General features: G+C 37.3%; 2 protein-coding genes across 4 annotated transcripts in view; both read right to left on the bottom strand.

Moving 5' to 3' along the window:
- The window catches only part of spon1b (spondin 1b), a 56,741-nt gene extending 46,513 nt beyond the window's left edge, over positions 1-10,228 (bottom strand). The window contains exons 1-2 of the mRNA XM_077516390.1: positions 9,706-10,228; positions 8,238-8,344 (exon numbers count right to left, since the gene is read on the bottom strand). Of these exons, the coding sequence (XP_077372516.1) occupies positions 8,238-8,344; positions 9,706-9,922 (324 nt within the window). The 5' untranslated portion in view covers positions 9,923-10,228. The remainder of the gene's footprint in view (positions 1-8,237; positions 8,345-9,705) is intronic.
- A 7,166-nt stretch (positions 10,229-17,394) lies between these two features.
- The window catches only part of kiaa1549la (KIAA1549-like a), a 97,664-nt gene continuing 87,922 nt past the window's right edge, over positions 17,395-27,136 (bottom strand). For 2 of the 3 annotated variants that reach the window (XM_077516394.1, XM_077516391.1), the window contains 6 exons: positions 26,949-27,114; positions 26,212-26,309; positions 23,580-23,725; positions 22,586-22,740; positions 22,412-22,493; positions 17,395-20,010 (listed from right to left, as the gene is read on the bottom strand). In XM_077516394.1, the coding sequence (XP_077372520.1) occupies positions 22,461-22,493; positions 22,586-22,740; positions 23,580-23,725; positions 26,212-26,309; positions 26,949-27,114 (598 nt within the window). In that variant the 3' untranslated portion in view covers positions 17,395-20,010; positions 22,412-22,460. The remainder of the gene's footprint in view (positions 20,011-22,411; positions 22,494-22,585; positions 22,741-23,579; positions 23,726-26,211; positions 26,310-26,948; positions 27,115-27,136) is intronic. The other variant, XM_077516392.1, reaches the window with a different exon arrangement.

Genomic DNA, 27,136 nt, shown 5'->3' on the forward strand with positions numbered 1-27,136 from the left:
TTCCCCAGCACATAATGGATATGATGATACAATTGTTTATTTAAAAAAAAAAAAAAAGTTTATTTTTTACTGAATTGGGCCAACTAGTGGAACCCAGAGTTCGAAGTAAACACGGTGAAGCTGTATTTAGCTGTTAGGCTGCACACAAATGGAATAAGCTGCCAACACCGCCGAGTGTAAATGATTTAAAGTCAGGTTGAAAATTTAGCTTTTTTCCACATACCTTTGATTAAGGTCCTTTAAACATTTTTCATTATGTTTTTTCCCCTTTTATTATTACGGGTATTATTATTTTTTCTTAAACTTCCTTACGCTAAATGTTTTTAAAGTTTGCTGTCTGATATTTTAACATTGTCAATATATGTTTTTTTAGTAAATTTTGTAACCTACTTGTATTTTCTCATCTCCTCTGAATGTTAGCTATTGTGTTTGTTGATGCTTATGTGTTTTCTTTCCTTGTGTAAGCACATTCAGTTTCCTTGTGTATGAAATGTGCTATACAAATAAACTTGCCTTGCCATTTTAACTTTTTTTTTTTTTTTTTTTGGTCAATAGTGGGACTTGAATCTGTGTTATCAAACTCCAAAGCCCAAGTCCTTACAGACTGATATGTGGACCCCCCCCCCACATTCATTTTGTTTAATGTGAGTTAACACACACCTGCCGCCATTTAAAATGCCTCTGATTAGCCCAAAATAAACTTCAGATGTTCTTGGGCATTTCCTGGCTTTTTTTTAACTTCTTAGCAGAACCTAAAGGTGACTGTTATAAGGAAATGCACAGAATGCCCTCCACCTTGACTAAAGCGACGACTGAAGAAGAACAACCACAAAGCATGATGCTGACCACGTTATCTCAGTTGTTCATTTTTACGTAATACCACATTGCTTTTCAATTGAGGTTCTCGTTTATATTTACGATGGAAAACCTTTTGAAATGATTTATCTTGGTCACATTTTTCAATATCACAAAAATCTGGCATTTGAATAGACGTGTGTATGCTTTTTGATTCCACTGTGCACTGTAAATAGCTTCTTGAAAAATTGGTACGTGGAAAGAATATTAAGATGTGTTGAAAAAAAAAATTATACTACACAGAACAGAACAGAACAGACAGACCATTATAATGGAAAAAAGTAGCCTCACGCCAACAGACCTCTAATGAATATTTAATACTCAGATCAATGGGTAATATTTATCTGACCCATGCATGTTAAAATAAGAACAGTGAAAACAACAATTGTGTTCACTGGAAGCTGATACAGTCAATGAGCATAAACCTGTCCTTGTGAAGTCTTGATAATATCAAAATAAAGCGAGGTGCATGACTGAACTTCCAAAACATTATGTGTTTGGGTGCTTAGCGTAAAAATAATTACTTTCAGATCACATTTGGGTGTGATTATCTTTCTTATCAGCTCACCATCTTTCCAACCCTGCACGCAGCCAACACAGCCAAGTCCTCACAGCCTTATAAGTTCTGTTTAGCTTGCGTAATCGCCTTGATCCAAAACCTTCAGCTTGGATGAGGCACTTTATAGTGATTAGGTTTGTTTATCCCCTGCTAAACTAGAACCCTTGATAATTTGTGCTTGATAATATATCAAGTCTGCTCATCTCTCCCCTTATCCAAACACGCTCCATTTGTCTCCCTGAGCAATAACATGTTGCTGCTGCCCTAGATAAATATGACCCACGTCCCACCCAAATGTAAGGATGTCTGGGAAAAACACACAGGCGGTCCACACATATCCTTGTGAACATTTACTGCTTACAAAGGCACAAAGTTGCTCAGTTGGTTCCAAACATTTTTTTTTTTAACCCTGTTTAGAAATAACAGAGAACAGATTGTCCCCTAGTTCTAGAACTCATTGCCACTCGCGCCGTGACTCCATTTCTTTCACCACTTAAATCTGAACTCAAAACCTAACGCTACATAATTGCCCAATTCTAATTTTGTATTTCATTCCGCTGCCATGTATTTTTTCATTTTTATTTTGTCAGCAAAATTATGTTTTTAATTTTGATTTATTGATGTATAGTGCGCCTTCAAAGGCACTTACTAATAACATAATTATTATTTTCAGAATAAAAGATTGACAAGTAACTTGCATAATCAGTGAAAATTAAAGACAAATAGTGCCAGGAGACACCAAATATAGCAGAGTGCAAAAAAAAACAAAAAAAAAACAAAAACTAACATGGCTGTCTCCTCCTTTACAGCAGAAGTAGCTGCATGAATCAGAATGAAGTGTCAGAAACGCAAACTTCTGATAAACTTAGTCTAACATAATTATGATAGCAATCAGCTCATTTAAAAAAAAAAAAAAAGAAGAAGAAATCTCAATTGAGCCAAACTCACTTTCAACCTGAAGCTCATCTAATTATCTTTTTGATGTGGCTAGGACTTACAGAGGACAGATTAATAAATGAATACAATCATTCCAAAACATTTCACTTTTTCCACAAGAGTTTTAAATTATGCTGAAGTGGGCATATAGTTCAGTATCCAAGTTCCCCACTTCTCAACACCAATTATATACTTTAAACAGGGGTCACCATATGTGCAATCAATGTGAAGGGTTACCGGCTTCATACACACTTCTCAAAGAGTCAATCTACTCAAATTACCTTTAATTGTTTGATTATTGATAATACAACATAAAACTTTGTATAAACTAGGGGTGGGAACCTCTGGCTACCTCACGATACGATACTGTATGCGATACAAGGCTCACAATAACGATTATCTCACGATATGACGATACCACAATTATCGATATATTGCTCAGGTAATAAATACACAATAATCTACGATAAAACTAATCATAAATACATAATGAATAATAATAAAATAAATAAATAATAAAAAAATAAAATAAAAATAATAAATAAAATTTTTAAAAAAAAATCATATAATAATAATAAATTATATATATATATATATATATATATATATATATATATATATATATATATATATATATATATATATATATATATATTAGGGGTGTGAATTGCCTAGTACCTGACGATTCGATTCGTATCACGATTCGCAGGTCACGATTCGATTCGATACCGATTAATCCAGATACGAATTTATAAGTCGATTGTTGCGATTTTTTTTCATTCAAATTTAGAAAATACTAATCAGTAAGCTTGTAGAGTGTAAGATTTATATGAAAATGTATTATTTATTTATCTGAAATTTCAGTCTTATAGAGGTTGTAATCTGTTTCATGTTTGAACAGCATTAAAATAAAATATTAAGGCTTAATGTTCCGTTCATATAACATTCTTCCATGCTCAAGGTGTGAATCCTAACCCGAAGTCAGACGTTTTGTTGAATATTTTTCCATTTTAAAAATGGAAGTTTAAAAATGGATTGCACACACACACAAAAAAAAAAGAAAAGGCAATGATGATAAGACGTTGAATCGGTAAGACTACCGAATGAACAATTCTGAGCTCTTAAAAAAAAAAAAAAAAAAAAAACGATTTTTTTTAAATTGAATCGATTCGAGAATCGCGCGATGTAGTATCGCGATATATCGCCGAATCGATTTTTTTAACACCCCTAATATATATATATATATATATATATACGTATGAGTCTTCTTCGCCTGAAGACTTCCGTCCATTTCCTCGTCACTCTTATGAGGCGTTCCCCCTAGTGGCCCACCAAGTAATTGCTCAATAAGTCATGAACAATGGAGCCCTTATAGTGGCTGTATGTTAACTGCAAATGTCGCGATACTTGCATAGACGTGTCGATAATCTATCGGGAGAAAAAGTATCATGATTTATCGCGATATCGATACATCGTCACACTCCTAGTACAAACACAATTAATATTTATTATTTATCGCAATAATTATCAACAATATTTCTTAATGTACAAAACAGACAATCTTTTTCACACTGATTTTCAGAAAGACCCACGGGCTAATCGTGTGATACTTGGGTGCTACCTGATGCCCTGGTGCACCACGTTGATGACCATTGCTTGAACCACTTTTCCCCTTCCATCTTATCCATATTTCAAACTTATCTCCAGAAATTATAATCAGTTTGAAATGCAGACAAAAGTATGAATTGCAGCTGTCTCTTACACAATAGAACATGCCTGATGGGTTCTCCAATATGTATTCAACACATACAAAGCCAGCATGTCAACTTCCATTTTGCTCTAGCGCATCCCACGGTTTGTCTATTCTCATCCTCCCCTGAGACTGAGGTGTTTGCTATGCACATCCGCGTAGACAGTGGTAAGAAAGAGACAATAGACTTGACGTATTTGCGTTTAGAAATGTTTCAAAAGTACTGGAGCGTGGGCAGCACGGTGACAGAGTAGTTTGGTACTGCTACCTTACAGTTGTGGGTCAGATTAGCCCGTCATCCACAACATGGTTTATACACGGCTTGCCGTACCTGTAATCATTTTGACACAATTCTACTTTCAAATACAATGTACACTCTCAAGTAGGCTATATTAATTATGAGGGACATATAACCACCTCTTGGAAGTAGCCACTCAGTGGTTCATCAAAACAGAATTAAGGCACATGCTAAAATGAGTTTAACCTCACACTTTGCTTTCTAACAGAAATCTGTCAAAATAAAATGGCTCCTTATTGCCGTCTATTGGAGTTGGCTTGAATCCAATTAGGCTGGCTACTTTTTCAGCCCTAAGCCTAAAAATGCATTTTATTATCTTATTCATTTTACTATGTTAACATAAACTGAGCCTGGAGAACAAATCCATAGTTAACAAACCTACTGACTGATTCGGAATATACAATTCAAACTACTGTACACTCATCTCCTGAAGTATTAGAACATTGTTCTCTACTGAAAACATTTGAGTTTTATATAGAGAGATGACAAAAAAAGCAAGCAAAAATAACAGGTATTGATTGAAATTAATATCTTTCGTAAAGGTTTAGCATTTCCGTCATTGGCTTGTAAAACATTTGTCCCAGAAATATTGAGGCTTTTCTTTGTTGCACATTCCAGCCTGGCCATCTAATTCTTCTTGCGAATGTGCAGTAACTTTGCATCATCGACCGCAACCTCTGTACTTTTGTTCAAGAAGTCTTCTGAGAACTGTAGATTTGTGATTTCTCTATAATCCTGCCCTGGAGGTTTTTCTTGATGTTATTAACTGTTGTTTTGGGGTTTTCCTCGTGTCTCTCAAAGTGCTTCTTCCATCAACTGCTGTTGTTTTCCCTGATCTACCTCTTCAATATCTGTTATTTAGTACAAAAGTGATGTTTTTTTCTAAAGTATATACTGAATAGTAGTATTAGCTACGGTCAATAGTTTTCTACAACAGATTCGATTGATTTTCCATCTCTCAGCTATCCAATTGTTTGTTTTTCACAAAGAGTAATCAGGTTTTAATGCTGGTTAGACCTCTAACTAGTAAAAATGTAGGCCTGAAAGAAAAAGCAGACACTCAACATATACATTTTTATTGTCTCAAATTAATGTTGTGTGACACAACTATGCAATGAACTGTCAGCAACATGTATAATTTTGCTTATATTAAAAACGGGCTGGTTCAAACAAAACGTTATTGATCTCGTCTTGTATTCATCTTTTGACTCAAATGTTTTCAGTAGGGATGTACTGTACGTATGGTATACCACTTATTACAAACCAAATACAAATACTAGTACTGAGTAATAGCGGATTCTGAGTACTGATACTTGATACTTGTCTTGTAATTGTGATTAAAAGAAAGTGTTTTATTTTAATCAATATTGTTCCTTCCCTCACAAATGTCAATTAAGAGCCCTCTATGATTTCTCCATATACTTTAACTTCAAAACTTGTTTACATAAACTACATTAGCAAATGAGGTCCAGTGTTATTGTCAGACCTGCACTGGCCTGCAAATTTCAAGTCTGCTAGACTGGATCTTAATTTAATGAAGAAATAGCAGACGTTCACAATACCCACTACATATCCCACTTGAGCCAGACAATGTGGAATTTTAAGAGATGGCGCAAGCGAGAATGGAGGCTTTCTTTTCCGAGTTGCTGGCACCATAAAAGAAGCCCTTTGCTCTGTTTGTGGGGATGCTTGTTATGTTCAACATGCAGAAACACAACCACAGATTTGTGTTCCTGTTTACACTACACAGGAGGTAATTGAGGAAGTCTGTCTTTCTGCTCAGCGGCTCTCAACTTCTCAGTGGGAGCTCTGTAGCTACTTAGTAAAATATCTCACATCTCTGGCCTGTGCCTTCTGAAACTTCCTCTATTTATCGCTTTGTCCACCATAACATCCTCTCGATCACGCCTCACTCCTTCCCTTCCAACTTACACGAAAACAGTAGTTCTTAACCTTGTTGGAAGTACTGAACCCCACCAGTTTCCAATGCACATTCACCAAATCCTTCTTTAGTGAAAAATAAAATACATAGGTAAAGTTTTACAGATAAACAAAATGAACAGGGACAGTTGTCTGGCCTTCATCTTGAATTCAGAAAGTGTTGTGTTCTTGTATTCCTATCTCCATGCAACTTAACAAAGTGTAACTTTAGTTTTGCTAGATAGCTGAACTACAATTGCTTAACTTGGCATTGCAGTTAGGAATCTGATCCAATCACTCAATTCAACTCTCTATATATAAAGCACTTTACAACATCCACCACTGTTTCCTTAAGATGTAACCCAGGGGCAGCAGATCCAATAAAAACAACAGAAGGCTGAACACCATACGTTCCGTTAAACATGTGAATTCATATTGCACATATTCATTCATATTGCTTGACGTAGTTAATATGAAGGGATAACAATATTCAAAGAAATCACACGACGTACCATCACAACAGACACAAGTCGACTATTCAGCACACCAAATTCCCTGCAGCACAGATAGGCCAAGCAATGCATGATCACCTGCAGCTAGAGCTAATAAAATCTTGATTTTTTTTTTCTGACATTCTGGACGATTACGATTTTAATCGATTTTAATCAAAAGTTAAAAAAATAAAATAAATAAAAAATATGCAAAATGTTCAGACAATAACGTAGACTGATTTTGAATCAGTTTTAACGTAAATTTAGCATACATAGATTGTGCAAAAAAAAGCTACTCATAGCCTTTGCATAATTTAAATGCCACATAGGTTGTGCAATAAAAGCTACTCATAGCTTTTGCTCAACTTAAATGCCACATAAATATCTTATGCAAAAAAAAAGCTACTCATAGCTTTTGCTAAACTTAAATGTCACATACATTGCTTCTGCAAAAAAAAGCTATTCATAGCTTTTGCATAACTTAAATGCCACATAGTTTGTGCAAAAAAAGCTACTCATAGCTTTTGCTCAACTTAAATGTCACATACATAGCTTGTGCAAAAAAAGCTATTCACAGCTCTTGCACAACTTAAATGCCACAAGTAAGTTCTAACAATTGTAAACCACACATCCAGTATTCTACCACTTGTGCAAAATAACTCAACTCACAATAACATTTGCATATAACAGAACTTCAAGATCAACAGCTTATAATAATCAGAGTTGTGCTGCTACTCTTCGTTTTAACAGCTGTTCGGCAAACCTCGCGCACGCTCGTAGTTTGCTCTACGTCGCTTTTGTAAAAGCCGAACCAATTCCATATAATAGACGTAACATGAGTCCCTTTTCTTGGTATCAAGTCTTCGTCTTCTGCAGCAGACATAATGTGCGCGAGTAGGCGGCGTAGCGTTTGGCCGAAGTAGCAAACAGGCGGCGATGTGTGAATTGCCTGCACGACTGTTGCGGGGTCCTGTGCGCCTTCTCATGATGTCACATACCGCAGCTTCGCTATAGTAGCTTGACGTCATCAGCAAGCACGCCAGCCACCAAAAGAAGGACCCCAAAACAAGGGATCAAGGGAGAGCCCTACCTAAGCGGGGTGTCTCATCACGAATCTTTTGAGTCGGATGTGTGTCTTGACCACCACCGAATCCCTGAGATTGACCCACCGAATCCCTGGGGTTCAATCGAATCCAGGTTAAAAACCACTGCACTACAACTAATGTCTGATATTCATCTGGAAGAGCACCATGCGTGATTCACACAGTCAAGCTGCATCAAACATTTTAGTTTCCTCCCAACATGCCATCTGTTTCACAGAAGGAATAAATTGTACCTTTCAGCCTCACTTCCACAGTCATGTGAGTTCAACTAATCACAAGTTCAATTTCAAATTCCAGAGATTCACTTGCGACAAGTATATCTCACCTGGAACTGGCCAGTGTAGTCATCATCTGTGGTGCCCTCCCTTCCCTCCTTCAGAGCAATGAGGGTAAAACCTCTGAAATATGCAGGGCTGGTTGCCAAGAGGATCACTGTAGGGAGAACGGAGAGCGTGTATTAACACCTCGGACACATTGAGCAGTAAAGAGGCTTTACAACATTGACACATCAGGGTCATGCTGCAATGATGCAGGAGGGGAAAACAGCATTCCTGTCAGCATCAGCATGATGTGGAAGAGTGAGCACTGTAAATAGAGATTTAGCATCTCACTATGGAGGAAAGGACACCTTGTAAATCCTAGAGAAATCTGAGATGAATGAGCAAACACATGCCGTTATATCAGAAAGTGCTTTGGAATTTCAGCTCACTGTTTTGTGTAAAAACTTTCAAGTTCCCTCATTTTACGCTGTAATATTGTATTGCAGTCTCAAAATATTCATTAGAATCTAGAGAAACAAATTCAAGACAGAACCGGTTATTTTCAGTTCCGGTTTGTGCTAACTGCTAAGTGTTAAAGACATCTTGGAGCAGGAGTGTTTTGAAGGTTGAATCCATGGAGTCAGCATAATTGGAACCAGATATCTGACTGAACTTCTGTTGTGTGTGTGTGCCTGCGCGTGTCCATCCACTTGTTGGCAGGGAGAGGTGAGGAAGTGAATATAGGTCAACAGAACATTTGTATACCAGGAGACTGATAGATTTCAATGAGTGACTTGGACGAGTTCGGCATCAATTATAATACTGTACTCTACATTTACCATACATGCGCAAGTAAGGGTGTGGTTGCTATAATTAAAATAAGGAAGTAATAAAATAAACAACAGAATTTGGTGTCTGAGAGTGAAAATTGGGATTCGATTCAATTAATTTCATTCCTTAAAGAAAGATAAATGAAATTGCATGCAATTTTAATGTGTTGCCAAATGTGCACAATGATTACCAATGCTTCAAATATTTTGTTTGTGGAGCAATTTTGCTTAAAAAAAAAAAATAAAAAAAAAAAAAAAGAAGAAAGAAAGAAAAAATAAAAAAAGTTATTTTTGTTTTGTTTTTACAATAAAAATGACAATATAAGGAATGAACAATGGCTTTTCTTTTGTTTGATAGATAGATAGATAGATAGATAGATAGATAGATAGATAGATAGATAGATAGATAGATAGATAGATAGATAGATAGATAGATAGATAGATAGATAGCCTAATCAACATGTTTTGATTTATTAATTTGTGTAATGTTTATAGCAGCAAAGTTTAGTTATTTGGATGGCTAGTCGAAAACATTAATCTGTTTAAATGTATAAACGACAAAAATCAAAACATCACCATGCATTAAACTGCGAGACATTGTTTACAATAGTTCCCCCCCCCCAAAAAAAAAATTAAAAAAAATACAACTTTACACCGTTCCTTCTACTTCTTTGAATGTGCGAATAAAAGTGCACCCTTTTACCTCGATATGTGCTGCCAGGCTGGTAGGCTTCCGGGTCGCCTTCCATTCTGAGACGGAACTCATGGTGCCCATCACGCCGGGTCCCCTGGGTCTGTGCCCGTAGAATCCGCCCGCAGTACCCGTCCGCTCTTCCGGAGGGTTCCTCCACGAAAGCGATCGCGTTGCACACAAAACTCGACAGCACATAAAACTGCAAAAGCAACAGCAACATTGCCATGTCGATCGCTGCAGCCCGGAGGGGACTTCGCAGTGGCCGTTTTGATCAAGTCCGAGGAAAAGTCGTGAAGCTCCTTTTTGGGGGGGGGAAGAAACTTTCACGCAGCGAAACGCAGACGCGTCACTCAGTCAGCAGTGAAGGTGACGAGGAGGCGACGGCTCCATGTGGACTGGGAGCGCTCTTCGGTGAGGAGGCGAGAGAGCGAGCTGAGGAGAGCTGTCACTGATCTCGGATCAGGGAAAGGTGTCTGAAAGTGGTCTGGGGGCGTCAATAGCTGACAATAATGGAGCGCTCGCCCTGTCTCCTTGGCTCGGGGCGAGTCTCCTCCCTACACGCACGCACACACACATACGCGCCCACGATGCTATTGCAGCTGTTCTCAGATACTTCTTTTGAACTCTGAGTGTCCAAAGGCCTGCCCGAGGGAACGCTATTAGGCCTACTTTTTTTTTTTTTTTTTTTTACTTTTTTTTTTCGCCTACTCAACATATTCTAATAATAACAAAAGTCAAAGTGTCCATTTTTATTTAAAAACATTTTTTACTCTAACACCCTTACTATATAACACAACACATCATATGCATTTTATATTTGATACTTATGTGTACAGTCTTCCCTCGCTATAGCGCGGTTCACTTTTCGCGGTCTCGCTGTATCGCGGATTTTTTTTCATTCACTGCCAGTCATTATAGAAAATTTTTACATTTCCAATACTCACGTGATATTACATTCAATAATTATATATAAACCGAATCTACCAAATAACAGAATAGACTCCCTACTTTTTGTCCCGTCCCGTTCTTTTATAATTGACAGCAGAAAAATGTAGGTTTGCCAAAATACAGCCATTTCTCCCATGGACTCTGAAACTGTGTTTATTTCGTATAAAATGGGGCAATGATGTCATCTACCGGTGGTTGGGCATCAGTAAAGTTGTTTCCAAGTTTGATATTTACAGTGGAGCATGCTCAGATTCGCCCCCATTTAGCACCGCTCTAAAAAATACAATTGACAAGTATACTTGTCAAAGGCAGTGAATGAGTTAAGTGCAATTTTGCATATTTTTTTACAGTAATATACCCATTTTATAAAATTTATGAAGGTTTGAATATTGTCAATGTTTGAACAAGAGAGAAATGTGAGAACATGTAAATGCCTCAATGAGAAAAGTGTATAAATTGTGCGGTCGGGGATTTTAGAGCCTTAAAACATTTATAAGAGTTGTAAAACATAAAGCTAACTACTTCGCGGATTTCATTTATTGCGGGTATTTTTTGGAACCTAACCCCAGCGGAAAACGAGGGAACACTGTATGTGGTATCGTAAAGAGCATCGTGTACTCTTACCAGCAGGTGGTGCAAGAGTATTTTGTACAGTCATGTGACCCACCACAGCACCTTATACTTTTATGTCATCATTCATGTGGCTTGTTGAGTGACCATTTTATAAAGATCCATTCTGTGCCGTATACACACATGCCTACTTTGAGTCTTGCAGCTATACTCATACCAAGTTTGTTTGTCTTTAGGCAACTTGACAGCTTAAGTAACACTTTCATGAGAGCAATAAAGCTCCCATCCTGCCATTATTAGCCAAAGGGTTGCCTTAAATGGATGAAAATTGCACTGGTGTTAGTTTGTTGAAATGATATCCTCTAATGGACTGCTACATTCCCAATTCACATTGTAATTCTGCTCATGCAGGGAAATCTGACTTGTTGATAGTGTAAGTAATTGCTATTGACTGAACGTGTTCCTCATCTTGTCTTTTTCCTAAGTAAAAACGTCCCTCCCACCACCCTCTATTGGATTCAGCTTATTCAATGCGCTTGTTTAAGCTTAGCTAGCATTGTGGTTTCTAAAATTAATGATGGTTTGATTGATTTTTCTTTCAATGATCAATTATTACAAGGTGTAAGACAGTAGATAATCTACTGTAAACATGTTTTTCAAATGGATTGTGTGGTCAGTTTACTGTATTATTCGTACACTGTATCTTAGCAGTGCCTTCTTAACAGCACCTAACTCATTGAGCATATGCAGCGGGCCGGCCCTCCCTAAAAGCAGATCACATGCTAGGGCCCCATTGTCCATGAAGGGGCCCACCATTTTGCGCCAAGAGGCACGTTGCGACATCATCGACCAAACGAGCTTTATAGGTCATTAAATTTACCTGTGAAAGCGCTATATAAATAAAGATGACTTGACTTGACTTGACTTGGGTCCTACGTGGCTTTTCTACAGTGATAATGTGTAAATTAGTTACAATTATCTGACATCTTAAATTAGCCAAATAATATTTACTACCAATTACTTGTTTTTAGCATCATCTAAAAAGTGTGAATTTGAGAAAATTCCCTGATATTTAACAATTAAAGCATCTCAACACTTTCACTTTAATTAGTAAGAACACCATTCAACATTTAACATAGTTAACGTTTACGAGGAAAACCGTCACTCTCCACTTGATCATAGTTTTGACATTATAAGATAGCAAATATTGAAGCAAAAATGTATTAAAAATTATGATAATTACACATTTCTCAATTACTAACATTATCCTTTATTTGTATTTTTTGTTTGTGAATCAGTCCCTTGTTAGTAGGATATGAAAGAAGCTGCTTACAATCTCTTTGTGTTTGATTGTAAAATAAAACGCCTCAAATAAATGGAGGGGGTGGGCACTAAAAATACAGTGGCACAAATTGAAATAAAATATGTGTTATGTGCATATTGTTATTGGGGGACTATACGCAAAGAAAGGTACACATAGTTCTCATGTTGTAATCTCCTGTATCAAAAACCTAAATACAATATTATCAAAGCAGCAACACGTCTTATCTCAAAGTCCATTAAATAAAAATAAATCATCTGTGTCACTGCGGATTTACAGCATTGCTCAGGAGTGAACTGATGCGTGATCATGCTTAATCATAGACCGAGTGTTCACTGGTTGTAAAGCTGCACAGAAAAAAAGACAGCAGTCACAATAAAGTATGCCCATCAAAATTAAGTGCAAGAATGTGAGTAACCATTTGCATGTGTAACAATCTGATCTGAATGTGGACACTACATACAGTACGTGTTCTCATATAGTTGTATAACCATTCAAAGTCATGAATCTCCATGATTTAAAAGCAGTACACTTTGGTTCAGATCCGTATAGTATGCTAAGTTCTATTAGTTAGTATGCACACTTGCAATTATATTCGTCAAAGGTAATGAATCATTTGAAATTATGACAAACTGACTGTAACATAAAAGAGCACACTTACATGCAGCTCCCGATGTTTGCCACAAAAATGTTATTGTCAGTCAAATTTAACAAGCTCTGGAGTGTGGGGGCAGTATTGCTCGTAAACCTCAGAGCCAGATTTGAAGAGCAGGAGGGAGACAGCACGAAACAGAAAAAGAGAAGAATGTGGTAAAAGTCAAAAGTTTCATTTATAGTTGTCAGTACCATCGGATTTTCAGACAATAGGGAGCTAAATCCTGGAGTTGGCGGGTGACCAGTCCAGCGCTTCGCTCAAAGTCTGCTGGAATAGGCTTCCGTTAAACCGCAACCCTAATGAGGACAAGACATAAAGAAAATGGATGGGTGGAAGCAGCTAAATCAACGTGAAGTGACAAAGAAAGAAAGAAAGAAACACCCAACTGGCCAACCTAATGAGAATATGGGTTTCTTTTCAAGACAGCCTTGAAATTGTTTCAGCCAAGTGTCAACTATGGAAGACATTAATTGAGTTGACATTTAGAGAAGCAGCAGGAGAACATTTTGTGTTCCACCAGCTAATTGTCTGCTCCTCACATTTTGTCCTATGTCAAAACCCTGTTTGGGAATAAAATAGTGGGTACCAAAGGTGTAATTTTCACACATTTGTCGTTAATATTAAAATACATGAGCAGCAACCTCGCTTTCATTGCTACACTCTGACCCCAGACAGTCTCACAAGCCTGGGCTGGATTATATATAACACTAGTAGGGTTTCCATCCAATTGTTTGGAATTTTTTTTAAGCGAATTTACTGAAAATGCGCAAAACAGACACGCGACTTATGCCCGTTTTCATATGTTCTTCTTTTGCGAATATTGAGCGGGGACTCCGCCGCTGTAGGTGGCGGTATAAACCATAGAGATGTGATCCACCAGTAATTTAAAAGAAGAAGAAGAGGAACAGGAAGCATGTTACTTTGCTTTTGTAAATTTTGATAAACCGTAGCAGTTCTTTGCTCTTTTCCATCTCAAATTGCATTAATATGCACTTCTTTAATTAATTAAAAAAAAAATGTTTCGTCGTCCCCCCCCCCAAACATTCCTTACTTTATCGTCTGCCATTGCTTTGTGACTACAAATGTACGTGTGACGTAGTGTTGTCACGATACCAAAATTTTGACTTCGATACATACCTACCTTTTCCTTTTTTTTGTAACAACCAGACTGCTTCCCATCTACCAACAAGTTCAACCACACACCCTTTCTAATATTAAAAAATATTAAAAATTGTCTCCTTACTTAGAACTGCTCTCAAAGGGAGAGAGAGAGAGAGAATGGTGGAGTATGGTTTGGGTTTTGTATAAATGTTTCCCAAGAAATTAATTACCATTAAGGAAATGTCTTTCTTTTGTAATCAGTATTGCTCCTGTTTTTCTGTATTCATTCAATTCACAGCTCTAATTACTATCGATATGGCATCTTCCACTCTCTGCATATAGTGGATCCTCATTTTTCTTATGTTGTTTTCCCCTCTGAAAAGCAATGCGATCATGCCGCCGATATTGATGGCCTCTCAGCAAGAAATCTGTGGAGATTAGATAGATGGGTAGAAGGAGCAAAAGGGCAGAAATAAAGAGATGAAGATGGAGTTGGAAAGTTAATTATCAGGAGTCATCAGACTAAAAATCTGAATGAGAGAAAAGACCAGAGGGGGTAAAGAGACATTATGTTAAGAGGCAAACTGTGGATGTAATTCACTTTCTTCTCTCCAGAGGAATCATTTTCCCACTTCCTGCAATTTTGTTTCCACTCTTAATCCATTTGAATGTTTGGTCCTGTTTACTTTTTATAGCACACACTCACACCACAATGGCCTAATTCTCTATCATAAATCCTTCATTGCTGGAAGCAGTTGTTTGCTGTTTTCTTCACAGCTGTTTCTTCTTGCCAAAGGCTCCTTCCCTTAACAACACGGTGACGCACATTGGCCGCAGATGTCCTTCAAGGTCATTGAATTAAAATTCTTGCGAAATAATTGGCACCCATAAGTCATAATGTTCCAAAGATAAAGGGTTTGGCGGCGAAAAAAATAAACCGTAGAAGAGCCTGACCTTTATAGACGAGTATTCTGGTGAGAATTATGAGGCTGCCAATGTCCTTAGATATCTATTTTTAGTTTGGTACAACAGTTTGGGAAAAAAAAACAAACAAACAAACACAGAGACACATTATATTTTATTTCATTCGTATGCTCATGCCTCAAATTCTTGATCTGTATTTTAGTCAGTTATCCGTGAAAAAGACAATGCTTTGGATGGCTGTGTAGTGATCACTACTCGCTACAGCAGCATATGTTTCCCCAAAAGCTGTATGTACCTTTAAAGGGATCGTTCAGATATTTTAACATGAATCTGAATTTCATCCTCACCTCCAGTGTGTGCGATCATCACTGACTTACCCCTGACAGCGTTCTGTGACACGAGTTCTGCTCCGGTGTTGGACGAGAGGAAAAATAGTCCAGCAAGCTGGCTGGGGTCACGGAAATAAAAGCGTTTTTCTTCTAAAAACAATTTGTGTTCAAAAGAGTGATACATTTGCATCACAATACTCCTTTTCTGAAAAAAAGTCAAACGCCATTACCGCCGGTACTACTTTTCTGTTTGTTCGTATCACTGCGTGGCATTTATACAATGCCATAAACTGTATTTGTTGTCCTCTAGCGCCTCTTTGAGGGCATAAGTTAAAATTCCAGCCAACTTTGTGCCGTCTTAAAACAAAACAAAACAAAACAAAACAAAACAAAACAAAACAAAACAAAACAAAACAAAACAAAACAAAACAAAACAAAACAAAACAAAACAAAACAAAACAAAACAAAACAAAACAAAACAAAACAAAACAAAACAAAACAAAACAAAAACACTCCAGTCATCATGACAGCCAAGATTAAATAAAAATCTATTATGTCCTTTTAATGCTCAGTTGCCCACAAAACAATTATTGTAATTTTAAAAACTTCCCTCCTTCCTTCTCTCTCACTTAGTCTTCTCTTTATTTCCCTTCATCACTGCTCCCTCCCTCCACTTTTCCATCATTTTTCCCACCATCTTCTCAAACTGGTTAATAAATACTACATAATGGGTTATATAATGGTATATATTATGGTTTATTTGTTGTTTTTCTCATAGAATGTCTTTGTTCCTTCGTGTCGAAAGTATCAGCAAAGATTGAATTAAGGCAACTGGACACGTGCGTTCCTTTATTTTAAAAAATACGGAATCAATAATAATAATATAAAAGACTAAAGCAATTATGCAAGATGTAATGCATCAAAATCGACACAACAATTGTTTCGGGGCACTCCAACAGGAGCAGTTTGTAAAGAAGACGGTGGGCAACAACAGCACTTTCTGGGTGGGACCCACCAAACTGGTGAGATGAAATACAAGCAACTGTTGACTCGGTATTGACTCGGTTGACAACTTGGATTGCTTTCCACATAAATGAAACCTGGTGTCACAGTGACAGAAACCAACTTCGCTTCAAAGCTGACAAGCTAATAAAGTCGTGTCTTTGCATCCTTTGATCGTCACTATAGACACAATTTGAGAATTTTCAGAATGTGAGCCCACAAAAGGTTTTGCTGACTTTTATTAAAAAGGATAGACAGCACCTTTTGGTTGTGTGTAACCATGACAACCCTACGTGTTCCAGCCTTATCGTCAACCTGCTGTGCAATGACACTGCACATGAGGACCGACTTTGAAAACACTTTCCCACTCCATTAACCACACGTACTATATAAAGTTTTAATTTGTTTATAAGAAGATAATATAAAAAAATACAAATAGTAAATACAGCTGCAGGTTAAGATTTTTTATTTTTTATTTTTATTTTATTTTTTTTATTTATTTTTTATTTTTTTTACTGCGCTGCAAGACATTTGCTGTGCCCAGAGGTGGTGAGAGCACTGCGCAATTGCGCAGGCGCGCAGCTTAGAGGGAACATTGATTGTCAGGATCTTTTTTTTTTTCTTTTTCCACAACAAACGCATGTTTCTGTATTTTGCATGCATGGATTGTTTAAAATTTAATGAGGGCATAAAATGACCAATACTCTACTTCATTCATTGTGGCTGATTGCAGAATTGGAAGCAGAGCCTTTGGTAGGGGAGCGTATATGTTCTTTCTATGTGACAGTGCTGCCCTCTAGTGGTTCGTCACTATCAATTGTGAAAAACATGAAACTAAACATCAAAAATAAATGTAATTCATCTTTATTGTTTGAATTCACCAAAGCTTTTCTGCATAACTACATCCAACAGCATTCTTGTGACATCAACACCAGAGTGACGCCATGACGTCACAGAAAAAAAAAAAAAAAGGGGGAGGGGAGAGAACTACTGTCAGTCTGTTCATCCCAGTCCATCTTATATAAATGCATCTCACCACAACCCGTGTAAAATACCAACATTGCACATCACCTCATCATAGCATTGCATCATTTGTCCTTCCTAAAATTCTTAAATGTTTAAAGAGCACTTACACACCTTCTTGAACAATCAAATGAAATTACATGAATAATGAAGTGGTAATGGTAGCTCTTCGACTTAATAGAAAACACAGGCTGATTGATTGAAAATGTTTGTCTTTGCTTTTTTAATTTAGTTTGGTTACAATTTGAAATATTCAAAACTCAATTACAATGCTCCAGAGAAACAATTTTACCATCATCTCAAATTGTAATCAAGCACAGGCCATCAATGTAACGCTCTAGTTTTGTCGTTACTGTCATCTTTCAGTAGACAAGTATGTCTTAAGTATGTTGGATGTGTTGTGCAAGATTTACACTGTAAAATTTGATCCACTGTAAAATTTGATCCATGACTTAATGACGTTATGGTTGTGCATATTGGCTAATATATGAGTAACTGTACATAATACATCTCCTTTAGAAACTAAATGCTATACAATAGCATTTTTGCATTGATTCTGTCGGGCTTTTCAAAAAGTGCTCATCTCATTTTAAACTATTTATTAGGTTTATCTCTTCTGTAATATCTCCGCCTAGTGGATGTTCCAATTTCTTGCCTTGTCACCCACCATCTGGTTTACTCACTTTTGGTGGTCTTTTGGTATCGGATGGCAAAACATTGTGCATATTGGCTGTTTTATTTCAACTTTGCAAAGAAACTATGGCTATTATCTCCTTTGGTGACCATCTGGCTTGTTGCAGTACAGAGTACTTAGGAATCCAGTTTTCCTTAGAGACAATAAGAGTCCATATTTAGACTGTGACATTCTTGTACAAATGATTGTAATACATTGACTTGTATGGCTATAATAGCTTTGTCTGATCATGAGAAACGCAGAGAGACTTGACAAGCCTGTTCTGCTGTATGCCAGTCAGAACTATTTTTTTTTTCTTCATAATTGTGGTATATTATGTGGTATAGAATGAGATGTTGAAATGTGTACATCCTTCACTAAGTCAAGGAGTTTCATTTAAAAACAAAATCATCATAAATGCAATGAATGAAACCAATCATTTCAACAATGCCAAGAAAATCTCTCAACTCTACTTTGCATAAAGCTCTTCAATAAATTATCTGCTATATACAGGAGTACATTAAGATGGTACATGTCCAGCTTGTCCAGTACCGGAAGGTGACTTGAACAGCAGTACAACTTAGTGCAGTGACTAAATATCCAGCCAACCGGTCTCCTCTTCCACACCAAAATAAGCAAAAATCAAATGTCCTTGCACAGTAGACATCTTTTAAGTAAATCTATTATTTTTTTCTCCTAAAAATACTTGTTTTTTTTTTCTTATAATGGTGGCAGGTCTTCACTTCAAAGCTGACTCACATGGCAAATGTTTTCAAGAACATCAGTCATTGAGATTTGAGTTTGCATCCAGGTTCGCCTGCTTGTTAACAGACAAAACGTCATAAGCAAATGACAGACAGAGCATTGTGAGTAATTCGGAGAAATGAAAAAAGAATGAATCTTTTCATACAGAAATGCGGACCACAAAGCTGCCGTTGTTCTGTTTTGAAGATATTTTTTTTTTTTTGCCTTGAAATATAGTGAGTGAATAAAAACTCACACTACAATAATCAATGCACAAATGTAAAGACAAAACCACAAATCTAAAACCAAAAATTGAGACAATCAAGACATTTTTTTTTTTCAAATTTTTCTTTTGATTTCTCTCACTTAAGTTTAAAATATACAATAACCAGCGGTAGAAGGTTCACAAAGACATTTGGACTCATTTAAAGAAAAAAGAAACACAGTTTTATTCCAGCTCGTTTTCCCTGGCTGCATGTGGTACTTCAGGGTCAAGCCCAGGATGGTCCAGACGAGTGCGGGTCAGTTTAATGTCGGATTAGACTACAGGTCTTGCCCGGTTCACGACTGTACCGATGATGTAGCAGCATGATTGTGCTGTGTCGTGCTGGCCAGGTGACAAGTTACCATGTTCCCAAAAACGGGTCACATATGTAGCGTCTGTTGTGAGAGGCACTGCGTCACGCCATCCGCGCTCCATAGAGTAGTGTTGAGGGGAGGTTTTGGCTGTACAGTGTTCACCATACAGGAGCCAGGCTATTAGCGACCCACCTGTGAGGTCGGGGGCTCAGGGAGCAGAGGAATATGGCTGCAGATCTGTGAGCAGGTGACGGGAACATATGGGGTGGATCGGCGTGAGCGAAGGCGAGATGATAAAGGCCTCGGGACTGTCGGTCCAGCAAGCAGTGCTGGGCAGATGGATAAAGGGACAAAGTATGTGGGAGGATTGGGGTCCACTGGTGAAAAACAAATGCAGACAGGATCCAAAAACAGAGAGTGGTCCTCATTCCGCCCAAACAGACACCTGCAACGCAGAAAGTGTAGTTGCATATTTGATGTAAATCTTGTGCAAATGAAGAGCAAAACTCTCAAAGGAGTTGTTGAGTGAGGCCAGTTTATTCAAATAATAGAAATAAGTGTACATAACAGCTTATTGATTCTTTCGGGTTATATGTTGGGCCGAGTTACACTTTATAGACACGTAAATTTGCAATTAAAATATTCCAACGTTTAAAGCAGTGGTTCTCATCAAATGATGATTATCAGATGATGACATACCAAGGTTATTTTAGTTACCGTATTTTCCGCACTATAAGGCGCACCGCATTATAAGGCGCACCTTCAATGAATGACATTTTAAAACCTTTTCCATATATAAGGCGCTACAGTAGAGGCTGGGGTTGCGTTATGCATCCATTAGATGGTGCTGCGCTAAAGGGAATGTCAACAAAACAGTCAGATAGGTCAGTCAAACTTTATTAATAGATTACAAACCACCTTTCTGACAACTCCATTCACTCTCAAAATGAATAAACAGCTGTTTTATTATTTTCTCTGAGGTAAAATATTAGTATTAGCTCGCGATCCAAGATGGCGGGATCTTCTGCGCATGCGCGTCACTGATCGTGCAGGGTCGCCGATAGCGTCTTGACAGCGAGACCTGTTGCGGCTCAATATTGATCCATATATAAGGCGCACTGGATGATAAGGCGCATGGTCAGCTTTTGAAAAAATTGAAGGCTTTTAGGTGCGCCTTATAGTCGTGAAAATACGGTAACTAAAACTAAAGAAAAAGCGAACTCAAATAAAAAACAATAAAAATCTTATTAATTAAATAAAATAAAAGTGTGTTTTTGTGTAAAAAAAAAAGTGCTTTTCAACTCTTTTACTGCCACACATTATCAAAAAAAAACAAAAAAAAAAACAAAAAAACAGTGACAGCCGATTTTCAAGCATTTTAACTCATCTTTCAAGGCAAATAGAATATTGTGTTCTTTTACTACATATACAAGGTGGGTACCACATGGAAGATCACATTCCATTCTTTCATCATGAATAAAAAAAAGTATGTTTCTACCTTATTCCGTTCTTTAGTAATCACCATTTGAAAATAAGTAGTGACAATGAGCGAAAATTAAAAAGATAAGGAGAAAACAAGTTTTTATTTACTTTTTTTTTTTTTTTTAAGATACCAACAGTGACTTTGATATTAATATTTTTGTTTAATGACGCTCTGTGAATTAGGTTTAATGTGACAAAGGCTTTGATCATTCACGTCATCTTTGAAAATGTTCTCTCATCAGATTTCATCATCTTCCATCATGTTTCATTGTAATTTCATACGCTGGCAACCCATTGAAAGGAGATACAATGCTGACATCTGCTGGCCATAGTTAGTGGGTGTTTTTGTTTCCACGACACATTGAGCAGATAGTGCTGCACTTAGACATTGCACTGATCATTGATTAAAAAATAAAAAAACAAAACAAAACCGTAGTTAACGTCATTTAACGTTTATGGTGGCATACATCATGATTTTACTAATCGTTATTAAATGTTTTGGCGGTAAAAGAGTTAAAAAATGAAAACCAACTGAAACTACATTTTATATTTACAAAACTAACTGTAACTAACGATAATTATAGCAAAAATGTCCTACTGATGTCCTAATGTTTTTGTCTTTCGGAATTAATTCATGAGCCTTTGGGGATGATTTTAAATGTGATTTTAAGTAGATTTATTTTGATATTAACCGGAATAAGGACAACTGATAATGTGTCACCCAGCAGTGACGTCATCTAGCAGCAGCCAATAGAAAAGCACCTTCAGATGACGTTGCTCGCATGGTGGTTTTTGAATATTGCGCTCAAGTAATATACATTGAAAAAACAAAAACAAAACTAATAGTGAAACTTACTAAAACTAAACTAAAAATAACTAAACATTTATTAAATAACTAAAAACTAATAAAATCACCCTAAAAACTAATTGAAACTAAAACTGAAATAAAAACTAACTAAAATGAAAAATTCCAAAAATATAATAACCCTGTGACATACACTAAATCATGGTCAAAACTAAAAAAAAAAAAAAAAAAAAAAAAAAAAGTCTGAGTAGCAAACATAAGGTACTTTGAGTAAAGTGGCTACGTATAACCCCTTAATCAAGTTAGCGTAATGGCAGCAATTTGTCTCAGAACTTTCTCATCCATCCAAGTTAGGACTGATCAGACAATCCAAAAAGACTGATCATGCATTTACATAATTACATTATCAACCAGACAGCGACTCAATGTGAGCAGATGGTTCCATCAAACGGATCAACAAACACAAGATGTTGTTGAGCATTTAAATAAATAACTCTGAACTATACTACATGAATGTGTCACTCAGGAAACAAGACTGTGGTGACATGATGATACTCACAGAGCTACTGATTGTTTCCACTTGCGGATGGTGGTTGGGCCGGGGGACTTCAGCAGATGGTTTCGAGGTGTCGTGAGCTCTGCTGGGGAGAGAGAGAAGAACTGCTTCAGTTACTGGGCTCACAATGAATCGTGAATCAGAACACATGATGATCAAGCCATATTTGTGTCTCACAGGCGGGTCATTCCACTGCCGTGGAAGATCTTCGGGCTCAGGAGGGTAGGACATCCAGGATGGGCTACGGTACGAAGATGGAGGCGACATGACGAAGTAGTCTGAGTAGCCTGGGTGGTTTGCTGATATCGCATACACTGCTGTTATTGGGTTTCCTGTGACATACAAACATGGCATTTCATTTTTAAGTAAAATCGTTGTTTTCCTGTGTTATTTTGTGAAGTACTTTTAAAGAATAGAAGCTTTTACAGCAGGGGTGTCAAACATACGGCCCGCGGGCCGGATCAGGCCCGCAAAGGGGTTTAATCCGGCCCGCAAGATGACTTTGGAAAGTAAAAAAAAATTGTAATGTTGGACCAATTAAGCACCCAGCCACAATCAAATATATAAATTTGTAATTTCACAAACAGTGCTCAGAGGAGTAATGTAACTTGTACACGGAATCGCCCTGGAAGTCATTATTTCACACACAATTTAAAGTTATCGTTTGTTTAAAAAAAAAAAAAAAGTTTGTGTTTTTTAAATCATAGACCAACATAAACGTGTTAAGTAGGCTACGACACAAATTCAATTGCTGGTAACATAAATACATATGACAGAGATTAACATCTTTATAACTTAATTAACTGTGCCACACAATGCATTCTGGGAACTATATATGCAAAACAGGTAGATTTAACACATTTGGAACTCATACATGCAAAGTGTTGCCGCGTTTCATTTGCATTTGTTTTATTTTTTATTTTTTAAAACAATAGATTACAAGTGAGCGCTGTAATTTAGGGCTGGCCCAAAAATCGCGAAAAAACTGCATATAATTGACAGCAATTGATTTTAAGTTATATAGGCCTACCATTAGTTTACCGATTCGCGCCCACTTAGTAATATATTTTCCTCTATGCGGCCCCTGAGCTAATTTGAGTTTGACACCCCTGTTTTACAGCAACTTCAAAAATTATAAATCCTTTTAAAAATTTGTGAACACTTGTCTTACCTGAGTAGGTGCTGATGGACTGATCAACAGTAACAGCAGGGAAGGTGGTCCTAGATAGTGGCAGGTAGGGGGCGCCATTGTGCTGTTGGTCCTGCAGATCTGAGGCTTCGGACACCCGAGGCTTCAGGCTAACATCGGGAGTAGATCTGGTAAGAAGTTATTAAAATGATTGATTGCTGTGAGGTATCGGTGGAGGTTAGTTGGGGTGAGAAATATATAACATTTCAAATTAAGTACTGGTACTTTTTTCTCTCCTCCCCAATTGTTATGCCTAGTTGTAAACTGTACAAGTACATCCATCCATCCATCCATCCATCCATCCATCCATCCATCCATCCATCCATCCATCCATCCATCCATCCATCCATCCATCCTCTATTAAGCTTTTCCCCATGGTGAGGTAGGTAGACATGCTAACCCAAGACAATTTAATCTTAAAATTGTAAATTTGTTGGTGGGGGTTTGGGGTTGGGGGGGAGGGGTTAATAATTTCCTAATTTATCTCTCAATTTACTTCATAAGCATTTCACATGCATTCAAATCTTAGCATTTATGTAGTAGCATTCAGCTTTCAGCATTCCCACACAATTTTTTTTTCCAGAAATTGCACTTAGTCTAGTTGGTTAATGGAGTGGTTATAATTGAACCTATATGAACTCAGCAAGTCAACTGTGAGCAGGCAAATGTAATATTGAGAAAGATGCAGCAGGGTTGTGGGTGTGTGCGTGTGCGCGCGCGTGTGTGTGTATGTGTGTGGGGGGCCAGGCGGAGGGGGGGGATGCTAATAATTAAAAAAATAAATACAAATGCTCTTGGATAGACACTGGACACTAATTCAGAAAAAATGACATTAAATAAAATGCTCATTTTCTTCAGGTTATTTTGTTTGCTGTTTATGTCGGTAATGTCCATCTTTTTCCACCAGATGGCAATCTGCGCTTTATGAACACCCAAACAGTGCTCATGTGCTCAGCATGAAAGCTCAGGCAGTTGCATTTAAATGAAGAATCCACTTTTCAAATGATGCACACTAACATATGATAGAGTGATCGAGTGACTGTGATGATGGGGGAGGGAGGAAACCCATTCAAATGCTGCTGCTTAATATTCTGCTCCTTCTTTCCACTCTCTTCTTCTTGAGCACACTTCTTCACTGCAAGTCTTTCTGTTGATGTGATAGAGTGATTACCCTCAATCCAACATTTGGATTTGCTTTCAAGTATTTGAAGTATGTTTGTGTAGCTTAACCCCTTCAGATGATTGCAGTGGACATGACATGTTTGCGTGTCTAAACCAATAAAACGCACAATTTGGATGATGTCAACACTTCTGGTTCATGATTGGATCTTAGCTAACCAATCACATTCGCAAGTTGATTTGCATGATGTTCATGTTAAAAATGTTACATATAAGGTTGATAAGTTTACAGTACGTTACAGCCATACTATCCTGGCGTCCACTATAACAAATAAAAACATGAGATAACCACACAAAAAAAAAAAAAAAAAAAACAGCAGAAAAAATGCGGGTCAAAATTCGCGAATATATCCATCCATTTTCTTTATTACATATCATGGTAAAGGTCACGAGGGACTGAAACCAAGCCCAGCTGAGGGTGCAGTACTACCCAATTAGTGTAAGCATTAATAATAATTTTAATGAAGCAAAAAACAATAGTACAATAATTGTTTAATGTTAGTTATACTGTGTATGTGTGCTTATATACTGTGTATATTCTATATAGAATACATATAATTTAGTGTATATATTTAGTGTATATATACACTGTGTGCTTGAAAGTCTGGGCTATGTAAACTTATGACCACAAATGTAAATGTACACATTCTAAATGTCACTTAATAACACAAAAATGCTATGAATCGTCACCAAAATTCACTGCTGAAAATATCAAAATAAGTGCCACCACAATAATGTGCATTTTATGAGTTGTAAGCCCTTTTCTCACCATATAGTGTGCTCACTTTCAACATTTCTAAATGGGTTCTACAACAATTTAATGGAGCTTTGGCAACATTTATTGTGCGTATCTCTAAACTAAAAAGTGAAACCCAGCACTATAATATTGCAAAATAGTGTAAACAAATATTTAGTCATATTTATTGTTGAATACAACGCGGGGCAGACTTACGGTACTGTAGGTATTCTGGCATTTTGCTGCTTCTACTTAATAGTTTTTTTAGTGGTTAGCATGGCCTCTCTGCCCTTTCTTTTTATCTCTCACTACTCTTCTCCTTTAGTAATAATAATACCTCTCAGAGGTGTATTTTATTTGTTGCTATGGAAACAAGGATTAGTGACTGAAAGGATCAGAGGGAGCTCGGTGTTTAGACGCAAATAGCTAGCTTATGAGGTTCAAATTAGCTTGGCACCTAACATTCTCCAGTAGACATCAACATGTGTCCCCATTGTTTTTAATTTTGTTTTCTTAAGCAGCTTGGAATGTGCTCAGACATGCTTGAAGCCTCTTTTCACACTGAGGCAGACAAAATGAGAGTATCAATGAGCATTATTGTGACTGCAATAGAGTCCAAATCGATACCATGTGCATCGTCAAAATTTATACCATAGCACCTGTATATTGCGGACCCCTAATTTGCATGCTCAGTAATACCGTCTCAGTGAAGGTCCAGGTGGTGGTCCTGGTCTTGAGGGTACCAGTGGTGGGGGAGACCCAATGCCCATATCGGGGAGCTGTGTGAACCGGAAACCCTGCAAATATAAAAATTGTCCTTATTTTCATGACTGATTTATAGTAATCTCTGCTTTTATACAAAGAATTGCATTCAACATATGACCTTGTTGATGTATGATCTGAACATCTGAACCCAAGAGATACTAAAACATGTTGGTAGTGACATGAATTGGTTGCTTTAATCTCAGTAAAGCCTTCCCCTTGTTAATCAGCTGTTGCTAATGCACTTCCTGCTAGCATAACATTTCCCACATGACCACATCCGAATTAGGATGCAAATGTGTGCGTGGCATTTTTGTTCAGTGTGCTGTGAGATTTTTCTAATGGAAATGATGCCTTAGCCTAAATGTTGGTTTAACACTGGTCTGTTAGTCGACTGTGTAAATGTTTTTGGCTATTATTATTATTATTTACATGTTATGTTTTAGCTATGAAAAGTAACCACATACTGTATAACCAAAGTGAAGAATGTGAAGTGGAAAAAAAACGTTTGTAAGCAACAGTATTTCCGGATTCATCGACAACTACTGATATGGGTGGTGCCATTGTAATTTTGAGGCGGTGATGTGACTGCCTCATTTTCTATCGCTTGTCCTTTAGTGTGGAGGGCAAGTATAAGCAATGTTGAAAATGGACTGATTATTGCACATACTTACCGGTTTTGGCAGGCTACACTGGTGCAAATCCTCATAGCCCAGGCTTCTCTGCCTGCTTCCACACGGATGGTTCATGGTCCCAGGGGCGCTCGTCACTCCATCACTGTAGTGGCTGGTATGAGACGGGTTATAGGCGCTGTAACCGTGGTGGTGGTGATGGTGCCGCCTACTCGTAAAAGAGGGAAATA

This window comes from Festucalex cinctus, chromosome 3 (assembly GCF_051991245.1).
Source record: "Festucalex cinctus isolate MCC-2025b chromosome 3, RoL_Fcin_1.0, whole genome shotgun sequence".
NCBI lineage: Eukaryota > Metazoa > Chordata > Actinopteri > Syngnathiformes > Syngnathidae > Festucalex > Festucalex cinctus.